The 17424-nt window shown below is 44.1% G+C and overlaps 1 protein-coding gene across 2 annotated transcripts in view; it reads right to left on the reverse strand.

Annotated features, from left to right (window-relative positions):
- TMC5 (transmembrane channel like 5) overlaps positions 1–17424 on the reverse strand; it is a 243192-nt gene that overhangs the window by 167259 nt on the left and 58509 nt on the right. Inside the window, exons 1-2 of one of the 2 annotated variants that reach the window (XM_068244745.1) lie at positions 8216–8408; positions 3492–3633 (exon numbers count right to left, since the gene is read on the reverse strand). In XM_068244745.1, coding sequence (XP_068100846.1) covers positions 3492–3565 — 74 coding nt within the window. In that variant the 5' untranslated portion in view covers positions 3566–3633; positions 8216–8408. Of the gene's footprint in view, positions 1–3491; positions 3634–8215; positions 8409–17424 lie in introns of those variants that run through there. The other variant, XM_068244746.1, reaches the window with a different exon arrangement.

The following is a 17424-nucleotide window of genomic DNA, read 5'->3' on the forward strand; positions in this document are numbered from 1 at the left end:
ACAGAAATCACAGTACATTCCTACATTTGTGGAACAAAGGGCTGCTTTTAAATGTCCAGGGTTGTAATGTAAAGGTTATGCCCGCTTCACATTGACAGACCAAATGTGTGGCACACAGGGCCGGCCCGCTCATGAGGCGGGGTGAAACATTTGCCTCAGGCGGCAGATCTGGGGGGGGCGGCACCCGCCCGTCCATGGACGCTGGGGCCGCCCGCCGAGCTGGAGGGGTAGCGGGCAGAAAGGGGGTATTGGGCCTAGCGGCGGGGAGGGGGGTCGGACCCCCCCCTCCCTCGCCTGGGTCCCCCGATCTGCGCTCCTCCTCCAGCGTAAAGTACCAGCCAGCGTGCATATGAGAAGAGGCAACGGGCGGGGGAATCACTCACCTTCCGCGTTCCATCGCGTGCTCCACTGACGTCACTTCCGGCAACGCCGCTCACTGTATTGTAAGTGGACGGCCTTGCAGGAAGTGACGTCGGTGGAGCGCACGATGGAACGCGGAAGGTGAGTGATTCCCCCGCCCGTTGCCTCTTCTCAAATGCAGGACAGGTTGGCTGGTACTTTACGCTGGAGAAGGAGCGCAGATCGGGGGACCCAGGCGAGGGAGGGGGGGGTCCGACCCCCCTCCCCGCCGCTAGGCCCAATACCCCCTTTCTGCTAGCTACCCCTCCAGCTCGGCGGCACCACCCCCCCCCCCACCCACGGGGGGGGGGGGGGGGAGCGATTTTTTTTCTAATTTTGCCTCAGGCGGCAAAAAGTCTAGGGCCGGCCCTGAATTAAATAATATCACTAGAAGTGGGCACAGGTGTGGCTCAGTGCCAGTGTGCTCTGTCTGTGCACTATCAGACAGACACTGAGAATATGCTGCAACAGTTCAAACACAATTTAGTGATAATAACAGAGGCCCTGGAGCAGTAGTGGAAAAACTGTGCTTGTGCTTTTATGTGGCACACAATTCAATATCACTATAAGTGGGCACAGGTATGGCTCAGTGCCATTGGGCTCTGTCTGTGCATTATTAGACAGACTCTGAGAATATGCTGCAACAGTTCAAACACAATTTAGTAATAATAACAGAGGAACTGGAGCACTATTGTGCTTGTAGTGGGCACTGGGCACAATGGTGGGTGCCTGTGGGCTTTGGAGTGTGTCACACACAAAAACAAAACAAACAAAAAAAAAACAGCAAAAGGATGAAGTAGCCCTCAAAAGAGCTGTTTGGGGTGATTAAACAGCAATCAGCCAGCAAGGATCAAAATAAACAAGCCTAGCTAATGCTTTCCCTATCTCCAGCAAGCTCTGTCCCTTCTTCTCACTAATCACTATTCCAGCTGAAGATAGACTGGAACATGGCGGGTGCTGCAGCGTTTGTATAGGGGGCGGGTAGGTCCGTGATGGAGTACAGGCTGATTGGTTGCCATGTGCCTGCTGACTGTGATGTAAGGAGTCAAAGTTTAGCCCAATGATGATGTATGGGTGCGGGTCAAATAGCGCCATGTGCTCGCCACTCGCGGCAACCACGAATACACAATCTTCATCGAATAGTGCTCACAGGCAAACTATCCGGGCCATCTCTAATGTTTAATTGTGATAAATAACTACAGAAACAATCAAACAAGCACTAGGTGTACAGAATCACCAACAATGACCTAAATCTAAAATGTATTAGTGCACTAGTGTACACAGGCATGCACACATTCTCCAAACTGGCAGGGAAGCAGCCTAAAATGTGTGCAAAAAATGTGTGATTATTGCTGGCAATATTTGCATATTTTTTTCAGGCTTCCCCCTTGCAAGTTGCCTTGCAAGATATGGATGTTTCCATTTAAACAATACCAGTTGCCTGGCATCCTGTTGATCTCTTTGGCTGCAGTATTGGCTGAATCACACACCTGAAACAAGCATGCAGCTAATCCAGTCTGACATCAGTCAGAGCACCTGATCTGCATGCTTTTTGAGGGGCTGTGGTTGAAAGTATTAGACACAGGATCAGCAGGAGAGTCAGGGAACTGGTATTATTTTAAAATGAAAAATCCATATCGTTCTCAGTTTAGGTTCCTTTTAAAGGGACCCCAAGCTCAAAATAAAAACAAAATTAGCACTCACCTTGGGCTTTCTGTAGCCCAGTGTAGGTCGGGAGGTCCCCCGGCGGCGTCCTGGCTCTTCTCCCGAGGGCTGTGCTGAAATGGCTGCCCGGCGGCTCCCGGCCGCCAGCCCGGCGACACTGGACCAAGTGTCGGGCTCCTTCTTCCGCATACGTCAGGTATGACGTCACACGGCGGCTGCCTCGCGTCATCACGGCCACCATTAAACTGCGCATGCGCCGTACTGTTACGCCGGCCGCCGTGATGACGCGAGGCGGCTGGCGTTTGAAGTCATACGTGACATATGCGGAAGAGGGAGCCCGACACTCGGTCCAGTGTCGCCGGGCTGGTGGCCGGGAGCCGCCGGGCAGCCATTTCAGCACAGCCCTCGGGAGAAGAGCCAGGAAACCGCCGGGGGACCTCCCGACCTACACTGGGCTACAGAAAGCCCAAGGTGAGTACTAATTTTGTGTTTATTTTGAGCTCGGAGTCCCTTTAAATGGGTTAATTTGTTTTTATATATTTATCTTCTCCTCTCTCTCCCTCCCCCCCAGATCCAATCAGCAAGATCATCTTTCATAGGCATCAGCCTACGAGAGGGATCACTTTGTGTGCCTCCCCTGGGGACAGCTCAGTGACAGAGCTGTCCCCCATAAAGCGCTGCAGTAGATCACAGCGCTGTTCAAGTGTTTACCGGCTGGTTTTGATTTTGTTTCAACCTGCCAGCCGCGATCACAACTAGCAGGTCATTTACTGAGCGGGGATGTGCGCAATCACCGCTAATCTCCGCCCACCGCACTTGATGCCGATCGGCGTTAGGTGGTCCGGATGGGGTTTTAAGAAACACTGCATTACTTGCATCATGTTAGATCTGCTGCTCTCCTTGTAAGTGTATCACCAAGGATGAAACTTCTTCTGCAGTAATCTGGCCTCTGTAGACCTGTAGGAGAATTCTAATGGATGAGCTTATAACCTGTATTCTGCTGTCAAGTAGGAAATGCAAGGGGAAAAACAGTATTTTTTTAAATTATTTGTAATAATTGCATTACAAATGGCATTACATTACAAATCAGTTTGTGCAGCATTACAGACATTAGGAGGGATACAGAGGCTGCCATACTTATTTCCTTTTAAACAATACCAGTTACCTGGCAGTCCTGCTAATCTCTTTGGCTGCAGTAGTGCCTGAATCACGCACCTGAAACAAGCATGTGGCAAATGCAGTCAGACTTCAGTCAGAAACACCTGATCTGCATGCTTGTTCAGGGTCTTTGGCTAAAAGTATTGGAGAGAAAGGATCAGGAAGACAACCAGAAAATTTGCATTGCTTAAAAGGAAATAAAAAGACAGCATCTATCTCCCTCACATCTCAGGAGTGCATTAAGTGAACTGGAGACTTATCAGACTTACCCTCTGTCAATCTCCAGAGTCTCTGAGTCATGGTAGGCAGAATTGTAAATTCCATCATTGTGGTTAGAAGCCATGGTAATGGTAACGCTTCAGTTTGCTGTTATGACTTTATGTTCTTCGAATACTCCTTTGCCATATTATTCTATTAAAAGGAAAAAAAAACCTTTTTTTTACTTCACCAAAATTTTAGGCTGAACCAAAATGAGCCTAGAATGAGTCACATCCATCAACTGAACACAATTTAAATTTTATTAGCATAGCATAGGACCCAGAGCGCCCTCTCTTGCACACTCGTGTGTGTGCAGTACAGCCCGGCCCATCTTTGGGGGCCCGAGTGCTCCGGAGACTTCCAAAGCCTCCCGCGGTGGGAGATTTGAACGGTGGAGCCTGCAGTGAATGAGTAGACTGTGAGGAGAACGGTAAGGCTTTATAGGACTCAGAGCCTTCCCTCTTTTTAGGTGAGTATCTGATTATTTTTTTTTGTTTTTCCCTTCAGACTTGCTTTAACCACTTCAGCCTTCAGTCGTTTTCACTTTATGCATCCGAGCAATGTTCACCTCCCATTCATTAGCCTATAACTTTATCACTACTTATCACAATGAACTGATCTATATCTTGTTTTTTCCGCCACCAATTAGGCTTTCTTTGGGTGGTACATTTTGCTAAGAGCCACTTTGCTGTAAATGCATTTTAACAGGAAGAATAAGGAAAAAAACGGGAAAAATTCATTATTTCTCAGTTTTCAGCCATTATAGTTTTAAAATAATACATGCCTCCATAATTAAAACTCACGTATTGTATTTGCCCATATGTCCCGGTTATTACACCGTTAAAATTATGTCCCAATCACAATGTATGGCGACAATATTTTATTTGGAAATAAAGGTGCATTTTTTCCGTTTTGCATCTATCACTATTTACAAGTTTAAAATAAAAAAAAATATAGAAATATTTAATCTTTACATTGATATTTAAAAAGTTTAGACCCTTAGGTAAATATTTACATGTTGGTTTTTTTATTGTAATATTTTTGTTTTTTTAATATATTAAACATTTTATTTGGGTATTTTTGGGAGGGTGGGATGTAAACAGTAGTTTTCTAATGTAAATGTGTGTTGACTTATTTTTTTTACTTTTAGTGGTAGTTTTACTTTTTGGCCACAAGATGGCGGCCATGAGTTTGTTTACATGACGTCACTGTAAAGCTGGCCACTAACGATCCAATTTCTAGCGAAAAATCGTTCGAGCGATCAGAAATTCTGATCGGACGAAAAATCGTTCACTACACCATCAACTAACCAATCATTGCTTCCTATCACGACAACCAAGAAAATCCAAATTTTCGTTCGATAAAAATTCATTCGGGTGACATTTTTTTCACTCGTTTATAATCGATTGTGTCTACCAATGGAGATTATTTACAACCAATCTGATCAGAATTTCTGATCGCTCAAACGATTTTTCGCTAGAAATTGGACCGTTAGTGGCCAGCTTAAGCGTAACATACGCTTAGAGAGATGCATGGGGGCGTAACAGCCAGAAAAAGCGTAGCGTCCTAGAGAAGCTGTCGCTTTTTCTGCGGGGGAGAGGAATCAGTGATCGGGCACCATAGCCCGATTCACTGATTGCCTGGCTAGTGAACCGCGGGCCGGGAGCGCATGTGCACGCGCGCAATGGGCCGCGGGAGCGCGCGGACGCGCACATGGCCTCCTGGGCATAGCTAGTACGTCCAGGAGGCCAAAGTAGTTAAAGGACAACTGAGGTGACGTGACAGGATGATTTAGACATGTGTATGTATAGTGCCAAGCACACAAATAACTAGGCTGTGTTCCTTTCTTTTCTTTTTCTGCCCGAAAGAGTTAAACATCAGGTATGCAAGTGACAGTTTCTGCCTAGGTCAGGACCAGGATTGACTATAGTATAACCCTCACTGATAAGGAATTACAGCCATAAAACACTTTCCTGTCAGTAAATGATTTCTGAGAGCAGGAAAGAGATAAAAAGAGTCAATAGTTCATAGGTTCAATACATGTGTCATTGAGCAGAGACAATGAAACAGTAAAAACTTAAAAACTAGATTTAAATATAGGATAAAACTGTGGGATCGTTAAAAATAATAATATTTAGGAGAAGGAGGATAGATACAATTGTTTATCTCATCAGTTTATTTTCACCTCAGTTGTCCTTTAAAGTGCACCTGAACTCATGCACAGGACATTAGCAAAACAGCGAAATGCACCTTGTATGTATTCAGAGAGTTTAATCTGTTACTTTCTCCAGATCTGTGACTAATCACCACCATAACCACTTGAGGACTGTGGTGTTAAACCCCCCTAGTGACCAGGCCATTTTTTTTACTAAATAAGCCACCGCAGCTCTCAGGCCTTGCTGCAGGGCCACACAACACAAGTGACCCCCCCCCTTTTTCACCCCACCAACACAGCTCTCTGTTGGGATGTTTGTTTCTTTTTATACCAATATTTATTTGATTTATATTTAAATACATTTTGCTATTTTTTTTATTTATTTTAAACTATCCCCGTCCTCCCTCCTCCCGCCAGCCAATCACTGTGATCGGCTGTCACAGGCTTTAGCCTATGACAGAGGATCACCCCTGAGCCTGGCAGGGGGACAGTCGTGTCACACTTTATAGTTACTTTATATATTGTAATGACACTTTATTTGTATATATACTCATTCTTCATGAAATGACCTAATATGAATTGTACCACACAGCACTTTATATATCTGTAAATTGCACATTACCAAACCAGCAGCCTGGGATAACTGTACCTATTTATTATATTTATTGTTTGGGGTTCCCTGGACGGTCAGCAACACTGATACAAACACATAGCTTCTCAATCCTGATTACTGACATATATTTATATTTTTTATTGAGGAGCTCAATACCTATCTATTGATTACCTTTTTTGTCGGTGTGCTGACAGCCCTGGGATCAACCCTTGCTGAGTGGACTTGTGAATATACTGTATTACAATACTAAGGAAATCATGGATGGCAAGAGGTCAGGGGATCCTGAGTGTGTTTTTAATGAGTTTTTAACTATGATGCTGTTTAAATAAATAAATGAATTGATATGTGATACTATTGTGGTTTGAGCATTATCCTTATCATAGGTAGGAGGGGACTACTTTTTCTTTTGTTTGTGAATAGATTGCCCCCGGATCGATGATCCTAGTCCCCAGAGATGATTACCTCTCATTGGGTAGGACTGTCAGTGGATTGGACTAGACAGTGAGTGTTTGGGCTTACATTTTCATGGAAATAACAGGCTGTCCCTAGTACAGTGATGCCTTAGAGCGCACCGTCTAACAATCTCCGAGCGGCGATCGCCGCTGGGAGGCTGATGGCGGAGCGGAGCTCTGTCATTCCAGCGGGGATGCCTGCCCCTAGCCATTCACGCCGAACGGCGTTGAGCAGTCCTGGGGCTGCCGACACGTCGGCAGGGGCATAATTTGATCTCTCAGCTGTACCAGCTCAGGAATCTCCTCTGCCACGACAGAGCAGCTAGTTTGTAAACACAGGATGTTAACAATATGTCTGCTTCTATAAAAGAAGAAAGTAGACACACTGCAGATGTATTGCAGGATTCATATCAGCTGGAAATTTTGAATCAGGATGATACCAAATTTACCCTGTTATACAAGCTTCGCGCTGACTACTTTACATTATATCAGTGTCATATCTTCAGTGTTGTACCAAGAAAAGATATCATAAATTATCTCTGAAAATGTGACAGGTGTGCTCACTTTTGTGAGGCTGGGTTCACACATACATAGGTGTCCAGCCCTGTCCTGTCAGTTTTTTAAAGTCGGCATTAGTTTAGTATGTGTCTCTGTGGATGTGTTCACACATCAATCTGTACATTAAAGCCCCGTTCACACTGCACACATTGCCGTCCGGATTTTGGCAACGCATGCAGGAGGCCGACACGCACGACATCAGTAATGTTCACACTGCATGCGTTCCGGACCAGTGCTGTCTGGGAACGCATGCTGCACGCAAAAAATGTGCAGCATTTGTGCAGCAAAGTTGCACTTCCCATTTTTCAGAGCTTTTTAGTTTTCTACCCTTACCAAACTCTCCCAATAAGTTGTAAAGGCATGAAAGGACTTTATTGGGTCTTTGGCGTAGTAGTATCAATTTTTCATATTTATTTAGCGGTATCCTTAAACCCTCCGTTTTACTTTTTTTGTATCAGACTTGCATGTGTTTCTATGGGTGTGATCACACATAAAAGGTGTATATTTCTGGTTCAATTCGGTTCATAGGAAACTAATGCAAAACTGACAGGACAGGACACTACTGAACCGGACCAAAAATGTGCAGATTTATGTGAGAACCAAGCCATATTGTATTAGAAAAGATAATGATTAAACTGTTATTTTGTGCAGCTGACCATTATCCCATGAGGCTGTACCAGGAAGAAGCCAAAAAAACTTATCTAGATGTGATCCAACATCAACAGCAAATACAAATGTATTTATTTATGTTACTTCCTTCTTCTAGGGACCATTTGGTTGCCAGATGATGTGGCAATTCCTTTGCTTCCTCTAAGGAAATTTTGTTCTGTCACGGCTGCTAATTGTTAATAAAGACAATTATAACTTTAATACAGCCTTCAACCAAACATGTTTTACATTAAAAGTAAGCCTGTAGGCATCAAACTGTATATTACACCTTGCAGTTGTATACCATACCATCATGGTTACTGTGTGTGTTCACTCTGTTCCCCTACTTTTCCCCCCATAATGAATGAATTCTTCAGAGCGACAAAGACTGCTTAGGGTGTGCACAGAAGCTCCCCGATGTTGTGTCTTTAGCTGTATCCGATGTCCAAGTGATGACTCACAGATGCATTATTCTCCCACTCTCCCAGCCCATCTCAAGCCACTCCATCATGTGCTGCATGTCAGTGGCCCTCCTCCCACCTCCATAGCAACAGAATGCTATCCTGTAAGCTTGTGCTGCATCTGTACAGCCTCAGACTGTGGCCTGAGGGATCGAGTCCTGATCCCTGCAGGGCAGATGCAGCATTTTACATCATTAGGTACATACATGCTACATACGTGCTACTACAAAATCCCAGGAAGTAACCGAGCAAGGTGAGGACGTGGGCTGCGATTTGCATAGCTGACTGCCCCGCCACACTGCAGCTATTTAAGTGGTTAAACTATGGTTGTGCATTATTAGTGGCAATCCGTTTTAATCAAGTAGTTGGCTTTAGGCTGGTTTCCCACTACACCGGATGCACAATGGTGAGTTCACAGTATCCTGAGCGGATACACTGTGCACAGTCACAGACTTATTCACACTACTCACCCTTAAGCATCCATTCCTTTGTTGCCACCGCCATTTGGGCCTCCGCTGCCATCTGGGTCCTGCGTCTCTGCTACCACAGTTGCTCAGCTCCGCTGCATGGGAAAGCCTAGTACATAGATCAGGGGTCTGGCTGAAGTATCAGGCCCCCCATTGGACTGCAAAAGACAAATGGGAATCCAATTATATGCCAGCACTTGACCCGTGCAGTGGAGCCGAGCGATGGTAGCAACAGTGGCGGAGGACCTAAGGTGACCGAAGACAAGGTTACAGAAGCAGGAACATTTATGGCACCAGCCTAATGAGAATGGAACTGTACACTATCATGGACTTGCAATGCTTCCATCTGCATCTGATTCGTCCGCGATCCAGGAAAAATTGTGGTAGTTACAAATTTTCTTTTCACTTAGCACAACAGATCAAACGGATCCATTGCAGACTGAAAAGTGGACAGTTCTTATATAATTAACATCGGAGCTGTGAAAATGTCTGTTTTTCCACCTAGCCTCAAACTACAGGGAGTGCAGAATTATTAGGCAAGTTGTATTTTTGAGGAATAATTTTATTATTGAACAACAACCATGTTCTCAATGAACCCAAAAAAACTCATTAATATTAAAGATGAATATTTTTAAAATTAGTTTTTAGTTTGTTTTTAGTTTTAGCTATTTTAGGGGGATATCTGTGTGTGCAGGTGACTATTACTGTGCATAATTATTAGGCAACTTAACACAAAACAAATATATACCCAGTTTAATTATTTATTTTTACCAGTGAAACCAACATAACATCTCAACATTCACAAATATACATTTCTGACATTCAAAAACAAAACAAAAACAAATCAGTGACCAATATAGCCACCTTTCTTTGCAAGGACACTCAAAGGCCTGCCATCCATGGATTCTGTCAGTGTTTTGATCTGTTCACCATCAACATTGCGTGCAGCAGCAACCACAGCCTCCCAGACACTGTTCAGAGAGGTGTACTGTTTTCCCTCCTTGTAAATCTCACATTTTATGATGGACCACAGGTTCTCAATGGGGTTCAGATCAGGTGAACAAGGAGGCCATGTCATTAGTTTTTCTTCTTTTATACCCTTTCTTGCCAGCCACGCTGTGGAGTACTTGGACGCGTGTGGCGCATTGTCCTGCATGAAAATCAGGTTTTTCTTGAAGGATGCAGACTTCTTCCTGTACCACTGCTTGAAGAAGGTGTCTTCCAGAAACTGGCAGTAGGACTGGGAGTTGAGCTTGACTCCATCCTCAACCCAAAAAGGCCCCACAAGCTCATCTTTGATGATACCAGCCCAAACCCGTACTCCACCTCCACCTTGCTGGCGTCTGAGTGACTGGAGCTCTCTGCTCTTTACCAATCCATCCACGGGCCCATCCATCTGGCCCATCAAGACTCACTCTCATTTCATCAGTCCATAAAACCTTAAAAAAATCAGTCTTGAGATATTTCTTGGCCCAGTCTTGACGTTTCAGCGTGTGTGTCTTGTTCAGTGGTGGTCGTCTTTCAGCCTTTCTTACCTTGGCCATGTCTCTGAGTTTTGCACACCTTGTACTTTTGGGTACTCCAGTGATGTTGCAGCTCTGAAATATGGCCAAACTGGTGGCAAGTGGCATCTTGGCAGCTGCACGCTTGACTTTTCTCAGATCATGGGCAGTTATTTTGCGCCTTGGCTTTTCCACACGCTTCGTGCGACCCTGTTGACTATTTTGAATGAAACGTTTGATTGTTCGATGATCACGCTTCAGAAGCTTTGCAATTTTACCTTTGCAAGATATCTCACTATTTTTGACTTTTCTGAGCCTGTCAAGTCCTTCTTTTGACCCATTTTGCCAAAGGAAAGGAAGTTGCCTAATAATTATGCACACCTGATATAGGGTGTTGATGTCATTAGACCACACCCCTTCACATTACAGAGATGCACATCACCTAATATGCTTAATTGGTAGTAGGCTTTCGAGCCTATACAGCTTGGAGTAAGACAACATGCATAAAGAGGATGATGTGGTCAAAATACTTATTTGCCTAATAATTCTGCACTCCCTGTAGGTAGAGGAATTTAAGCATTACTTTGAGGTTACTGAGCTACAAAGAGGATACCCAAGATGGACTCTCAGATACTCTGAGCAAACCAGTCTGCCACCATATATACACTTAGCTACTTAATGTAGTGGAATCTACAATTTGGTGAGAAGGATCACATAAGAGTGCTGCTGAGATGGCGGTGTGTATTTTCCCACACTATTACACTACACATTTTATAGTCCATTACTTGGCCAGGTCACCTTTATGTAATAGCCACAGTGTTTTTATGGGAGATGATAGGCTATGAACAGAAGAAGTGATTTCTATGCAGGTTTTTACACTACTCATTCAGTAACCCTGAAGTATTAAACCAGTGATCAAATGAGGTGCACAAAGTTTAAAGGTCCCCCTTTGTCAGTAAAAAAATAATGTGAAAGGTTGGCAACACTAGCAGGCTGTGCGGCGCAATGGGAAAGATACACTACTGAACCGGACCAAAAATGTGCAGATTTATGTGAGAACCAAGCCATATTGTATTAGAAAAGATAATGATTAAACTGTTATTTTGTGCAGCTGACCATTATCCCATGAGGCTGTACCAGGAAGAAGCCAAAAAAACTTATCTAGATGTGATCCAACATCAACAGCAAATACAAATGTATTTATTTATGTTACTTCCTTTTTTCTGCAGCCCACCTTGGGCTTGGCAGGGGGGAGGAGCCGACGTCAGCGAGCGAGAGTAGGGTGGCCGCAGGCAGCCATAAATAAGCAGTGTGTGACTGCGTCGCACTCGCAGAGCCTCTCAGCCTGAGCCAGTCCAGAGACTAGCAGACTCGCAGGCAGCCAAAGCCAGCCAGGAGCAAGCCCATGTAAGAGGGGTAGGAATGGGGTATCACATGCATGCGTAAAGAGGTAGAAGGTGTGGGTGTAGTTATGTGGTTGGGCGCGGTTAATTTAACCACGCCCATAGGCGCCAGAGAATATCTTGCACCCAGGTGCTAGGCACCCCAGGCTCACCCCTGAAGGGGGATGCTGGGTCATTGCATCAAATTTTAGGATAGAGCCTTTTGATTTGTTGTCACAATACTGGTTACACAGATTTTTATATCAGAACTAAAAGCAGGAGTCTGAGGAATAAAGAGGGACAGGAGAAATAGGTTCTGAGTAGGGACTGTCCCTCCAAAAGAGGGATTTAGTACATGGACACTGTTACAAGTCTCCTTACTGCAAACACAGTTCACTCTGGTTACTACACAATCTGTAAACACTGACTGCCTTTCTATTGACCAAGTGAGCAGAAGTCATGCTTAAATTCACATCAAAAGCCTTATGTAAATATTAACTGAAACCTATGGGAGATATTCACATACCACACTATATAACTCCTGATAAGAGGAATTGTTTAAGCAAATACCAGAGGGGATGAGGGGAATTGTATTTTACTAACCTGATTCCATGACTAAGTGACATCATTAAAGCATTGCCTGTAACTACACACAGCGTGATGGTGCTGATGCTTGTTCACCAAGTGCTTCCCAGAAAGAGAATGTTATCGCAGTCTGCAAATATTATTTTTGAACATTAGCTTAAAGTGGAACTCGTGACAAAGCTTTCTACTTAGGTTTGGTTAGCATGGAGAGCGTTTAGCATCTGTGTCATGAAGCAGGTTGTTTCGGCACACGGCAATCAACGCCAATCGCAAAACTAGGCGCAGCTATGGCAGCAATGCTATAGCGCGCAATCGCCGGACCCCGAATTACATCTCCATCCGAGTTGTGGTGACTCATAGGGGGAATAGTATTTAACAGTGGCGGGGATTTAAGCAGGAACAGGGGGAGCTGTCATTCTCCTCACCCTGCGCCCAGCTTAATGGTGGCGTACTAATATGTATCCCTCTGTTAGGTGTTAAGTGGTGTTTAAGCCCCAAGAGGAGAGATGTCCAACACTTCCTTTCCCACAGACAAGATAGAATGTTAGAAAAAATATCCCAAAATAGCTGTCATCAGAACCAGTGGAGATTTATAGCTAATTCCTGTTCCATTTACACCCACTCCCTGTTCCTCACTCTCTGTTCTGGAAGTAATTATCAAAGAAACTGAAAGAGGGAAATCCAAATGGAAAACAAATACCCGTAAAACACAACAAAGGCTCTAAACCTTCCCTATCCTATTCAAAACTGAATGAAGAACTTAAAGTGTACCTGAGATGAGGGAAGATGTTCTATTTTAGTTACTTGGGGCTTCTCCCAACTCCCCCCTCCCCTATAGCCTTAAAGGTCTCTCTCCTTCTGGTCTGCTCCGCCTCAGTGCCCCTCCGTTAGATTGCATGTCACAGGCTACTGCACATGCACAGTCTGGGTTGCGCATCTTTTAGAGGTGGCATGTGGCCGGGGCTGCGCATGCCCAGTAGTCGCCACTGGTCCAGTTGGCAAGCTTTCAGAGGGACACAGTGATGCAGCAGACAGGGAGGAAACCGAGGGACCTGCAAGACTACGGGGTTGGAAGGAGCCCTAGTGTAAGTAAAAATACAACTTGTTCCCCCATTTCATATACACTTTAAATTGCATGGACCCACACACAATGTCATGTGAGAGTAATGGCCAATTTCCACTAGCAATTTACATTTTGCATATCTACTTCTGTATGCAAAATTCTGAGTTTTTATCCAAATTTTAACATGATTTTTCATATGCGGCTAACAATCAATACATGGAAAACGGATAGGTGCTGCAGAAATCTGCAGCTTGCATTCCATCATTTTTCCGCATCCCACAGGAACATTCGCTTTCAATGGAAATTACTCCATTGACTTGCATTGGTTTCACTTTTAATGCAGAAAATCGCAATACGAATTTGTATGTAGTGGAAACAGGCCCTTAGATTATTTAACAGTGGTGGACACAGTCTTGTCCTATGTGCCAACACAGGGGGGTTAAAAGGATCTGTACTGAAAAATAATGTAATAATTAAAAATGCTTATTTTTTACAATATTACTTATAAATTATTTAGTCCGTGTTTGCCCATTGTAATACTTTCCTCACCCTTTCTTCGCTATAATTTACATTCTGAAATTTATCACGGGTGGCAACATCTATACTGCTGGTAGGTGCATCTCTGTGGAATGGTTGTTTACTAAGGGCTCTTTCAGACTAAACGTGCTGCCGTGCGCATTTTGGCAGCACGTATAGTGTGCGACATGCAAGAACGGTAGAAGGGCATAGACAGCCCTTCTACCGTTCTCATCATATGCAGCGCGATTGCGCTATCGCGCGCTGCATGCATTTTTGGGAATTGCAGCACAGATCTCATTCATTGTAATGAATGGGATCTGCAGCGCAGCGCAAGGAGCGAAGATGGTGTACGATTGGATGCGTTGCGTTCCGATCGCACAGCCATCTGCGCTAAATGATGTGAACGAGGCCTCAGAGTACTGAGGCCAGTGAAAATAATCCTGGTCTCCCAGAATGCTCTAGGACAGGGGTCTCAAACTCGCGGCCCGCGGGCCATTTGCAGCCCTCGATACAATATTTTGTGGCCCTCGCCGGCAAAAGCTTCCTTATAGTTCGCTTCAGTACTCCCAAGTAATCCGCGCATCCCCGCCGCTAAACGAGGGCTGCAGAGCCCCCAAATCGCCCGGGGGGCAATCCGCCGGCATTTCCTGGAAGGGGCAGAGCTTTCAGCTTCAGCTCTGCCCCTCCTGACGTCAATCGCCGCACGGATCGCTGCCTCTCCCCGCCCCTCTCTGTGAAGGAAGAGTGAGAGGGGCGGGCAGAGGCGGCGATGCGCCGCGATTGTGAAATTCCTTATGCGGCCCAGCCTCATCCTGACTTTGCCTCCTGCGGCCCCCCAGGTAAATTGAGTTTGAGACCCCTGCTCTAGGAGGTGAATTCAGCATATCTAATCAGCCTAGGCTGTAACATCACTGAGAGGGCAGGACTACGTACATACAGTAATATATACGTATAGGCAGTGTTTCTGGGGATCAGTGAATAATGGCGCACAGCCCCTATGCATAAAAATGGCGCCGCATTAAAAGGATACGCTTATCGCTATTTATCGTTAGTACTACATAATTATGGCGCACAGGGAAAAAAAGAAGAAAAACGGCACACTAACGTTATTTACCAATAGTGGCACACACTAACGTTATTTACCAATAGTGGCACACACTAACGTTATTTATCAATAGTGGCCCACACCAACGTTATTTATCAATAGCGCCCTACATAAGCTAAACTGCAGACGTTATTTAACTGCAAAGCGGTGAATGGATTTAATGTAACACTGTCAATGTTAGGGTTAGACACCACTGGGGGGGAGGGGTCTTAGGGTTAGGCACCACCAGGGGGGTCTTAGGGTTAGGCACCACCAAGGGGGTGGTTAGGGTTAGGTACAGGGAGGGTTCTGTGTGAGAGTAGGGTTAGGTATAGTTACAGTACAATATACACCATCATTGGGGTGGTTAGGGTTAGGCACCACCAGGGGGGTGGTTAGGGTTAGGCACCACCAGGGGGTGGTTAGGGTTAGGCACCACCAGGGGGGGTCTAGGGGTTAGGGATAGGTACAGAGAGGGTTCTGTGTGTTAACGCTAAATAACGATAAGGCTTTAACGCTAAATAACAATAAGGCTTTAACGTTAAATAGCGATAAGCGGCAAACGGATTAGCGGCAACACTGTGCGCCATTATTCACAGGCGCCATTTTCAGATGGATGCGTGTTTCTGATGCTGAAACCAGGATAATGAATATTAAAGTAGGTATCCTGAATAATTTACAACATTCTACTATATGTCACTACGGTACCTCTTTAAAAAAGAAGTTAGTACAAAAGTCTAAAACTTACTATTAAAAGTTCAAAAATACATTTTTTGTCATTAGCAATCAAATTACTAGGAAATTAAACAACTAGCCAGGAGACCTATATTTTAAAGATGACTAAGAATTGGTCCTCAGTTAAGTATGGGATCAATTAAATCAAGTATGTAGTATCTGTCAAAATACACTAAATATTAGAGGCCTATATTGCTAGCACAAGTAGTATCCAAGTAGACCATGTCTTAAAGTGGCCACACACCATACAATTTTTTACACTTCTTTTTAATTTAAGAATTACAATTAATTTTTCTGATTAAATGTAACATATAAAAATATCTATCCAAAGTCCCACACACAATGAAAAAAAAACTACCACAATTATGAAAAAAAAAATGTTTGCAAACTCTGAAAAAATTGCTTGCATCTATACATTAAGAAATTGACAATCTACCCTACACGATTCAATTGCCATATAAATTGATCAGAAAAATCCACCACTCCCAATGGACTTGAAAATCAGATTTCTTGAACAAATGAAAAATAAAAGCTTTTGATTTCTCTGTACAACCAATCGTTCTTATCGAATTGTTGAAAGAGTGGATCATTTTACCGTATTATGCGTGGCCACCTTTAATGAAATTGGCATCTGGACTCTTCAGTCATTGCTATCATCCTTCAACCTTTTGTATATCATTACCTAATGGGTTCTTGCTATTACTGGATGTATATCTACTTTCCTGTCCTTCCATTTAGATGGTAAATTTGGCTGAAGCAAGAATATGTTGGGAGAGACGGTGTGATGAATGCTTCATTTTAGTGACCAACTTTATTTATCTATAGGCAAGCCATCCACCCAACCAGAATTTCTTATCTATCTATCTGTGACTGCATCTTGGTCACACAGGGCCTGTCCTGTGACCTTAATTTCACCTTTTGTTTTTTTTTAATAAAGCCATAAAATTATTTATCGTCACATGATTAATATACTGTATAATCATCTAATTAAGGAAGAAGGAAGTTGGCATTCTTATACACTGTGCTTTCTAAACAGTGTTTACTTACTGGCTCTATCAATGTATAATCTTAGTGTGACAAAGTCTGGCTTATAAAGAATTACACCTTGTAAAATACACAGTACAGTGAAAGTTAACTTACATATTTGCATGTAACAAATGTTATAGTTAACTACAGAAATGTTAGGACCTTACTGATATCTGTAACATAAGAAGTACCTTATATACTCACGTATAAGCCAAATTTTTCAGCACAAAAAAATGTGCTGAAATGTTACCCCCCTCGGCTTATATGCGAGTCAGTGGAGCAGAATGGATGGTGGAGCAGGTTTTGTTACTGGCAGAGGAGCGTAAGGATTGTGCACTAGTGATCCTGCTTTTGTCAGCTGGCTCCCGGTTGTGTCCGTGCCCTCATCTACTGCAACATGGTGTGCAGACTGCACTGCTCAAGACTACCTGTGTCCCCCTGGCTTGTGGAGCGGAGCATACAAGCAACTTGCAATGATCAGGGATTCTTCCTGTGTTTTAATTGCTGTATCTCATATCTATGACGCCATCTAGTGGCATCTTGAGACACAGCTGTATCAACCTTGGGGCACATCTGGCTATGGGGAGAAGGAATTACTTGTACTGGGGCACATCTGGCTATGGGGAAAGGGGCTGACTTGTACTGGAGGCACATCTGGTTAATATGGAGGGGGCTATACTGGGGAGGGGGCTTA

Source organism: Hyperolius riggenbachi, chromosome 7 (assembly GCF_040937935.1).
Source record: "Hyperolius riggenbachi isolate aHypRig1 chromosome 7, aHypRig1.pri, whole genome shotgun sequence".
Classification (NCBI taxonomy): domain Eukaryota; kingdom Metazoa; phylum Chordata; class Amphibia; order Anura; family Hyperoliidae; genus Hyperolius; species Hyperolius riggenbachi.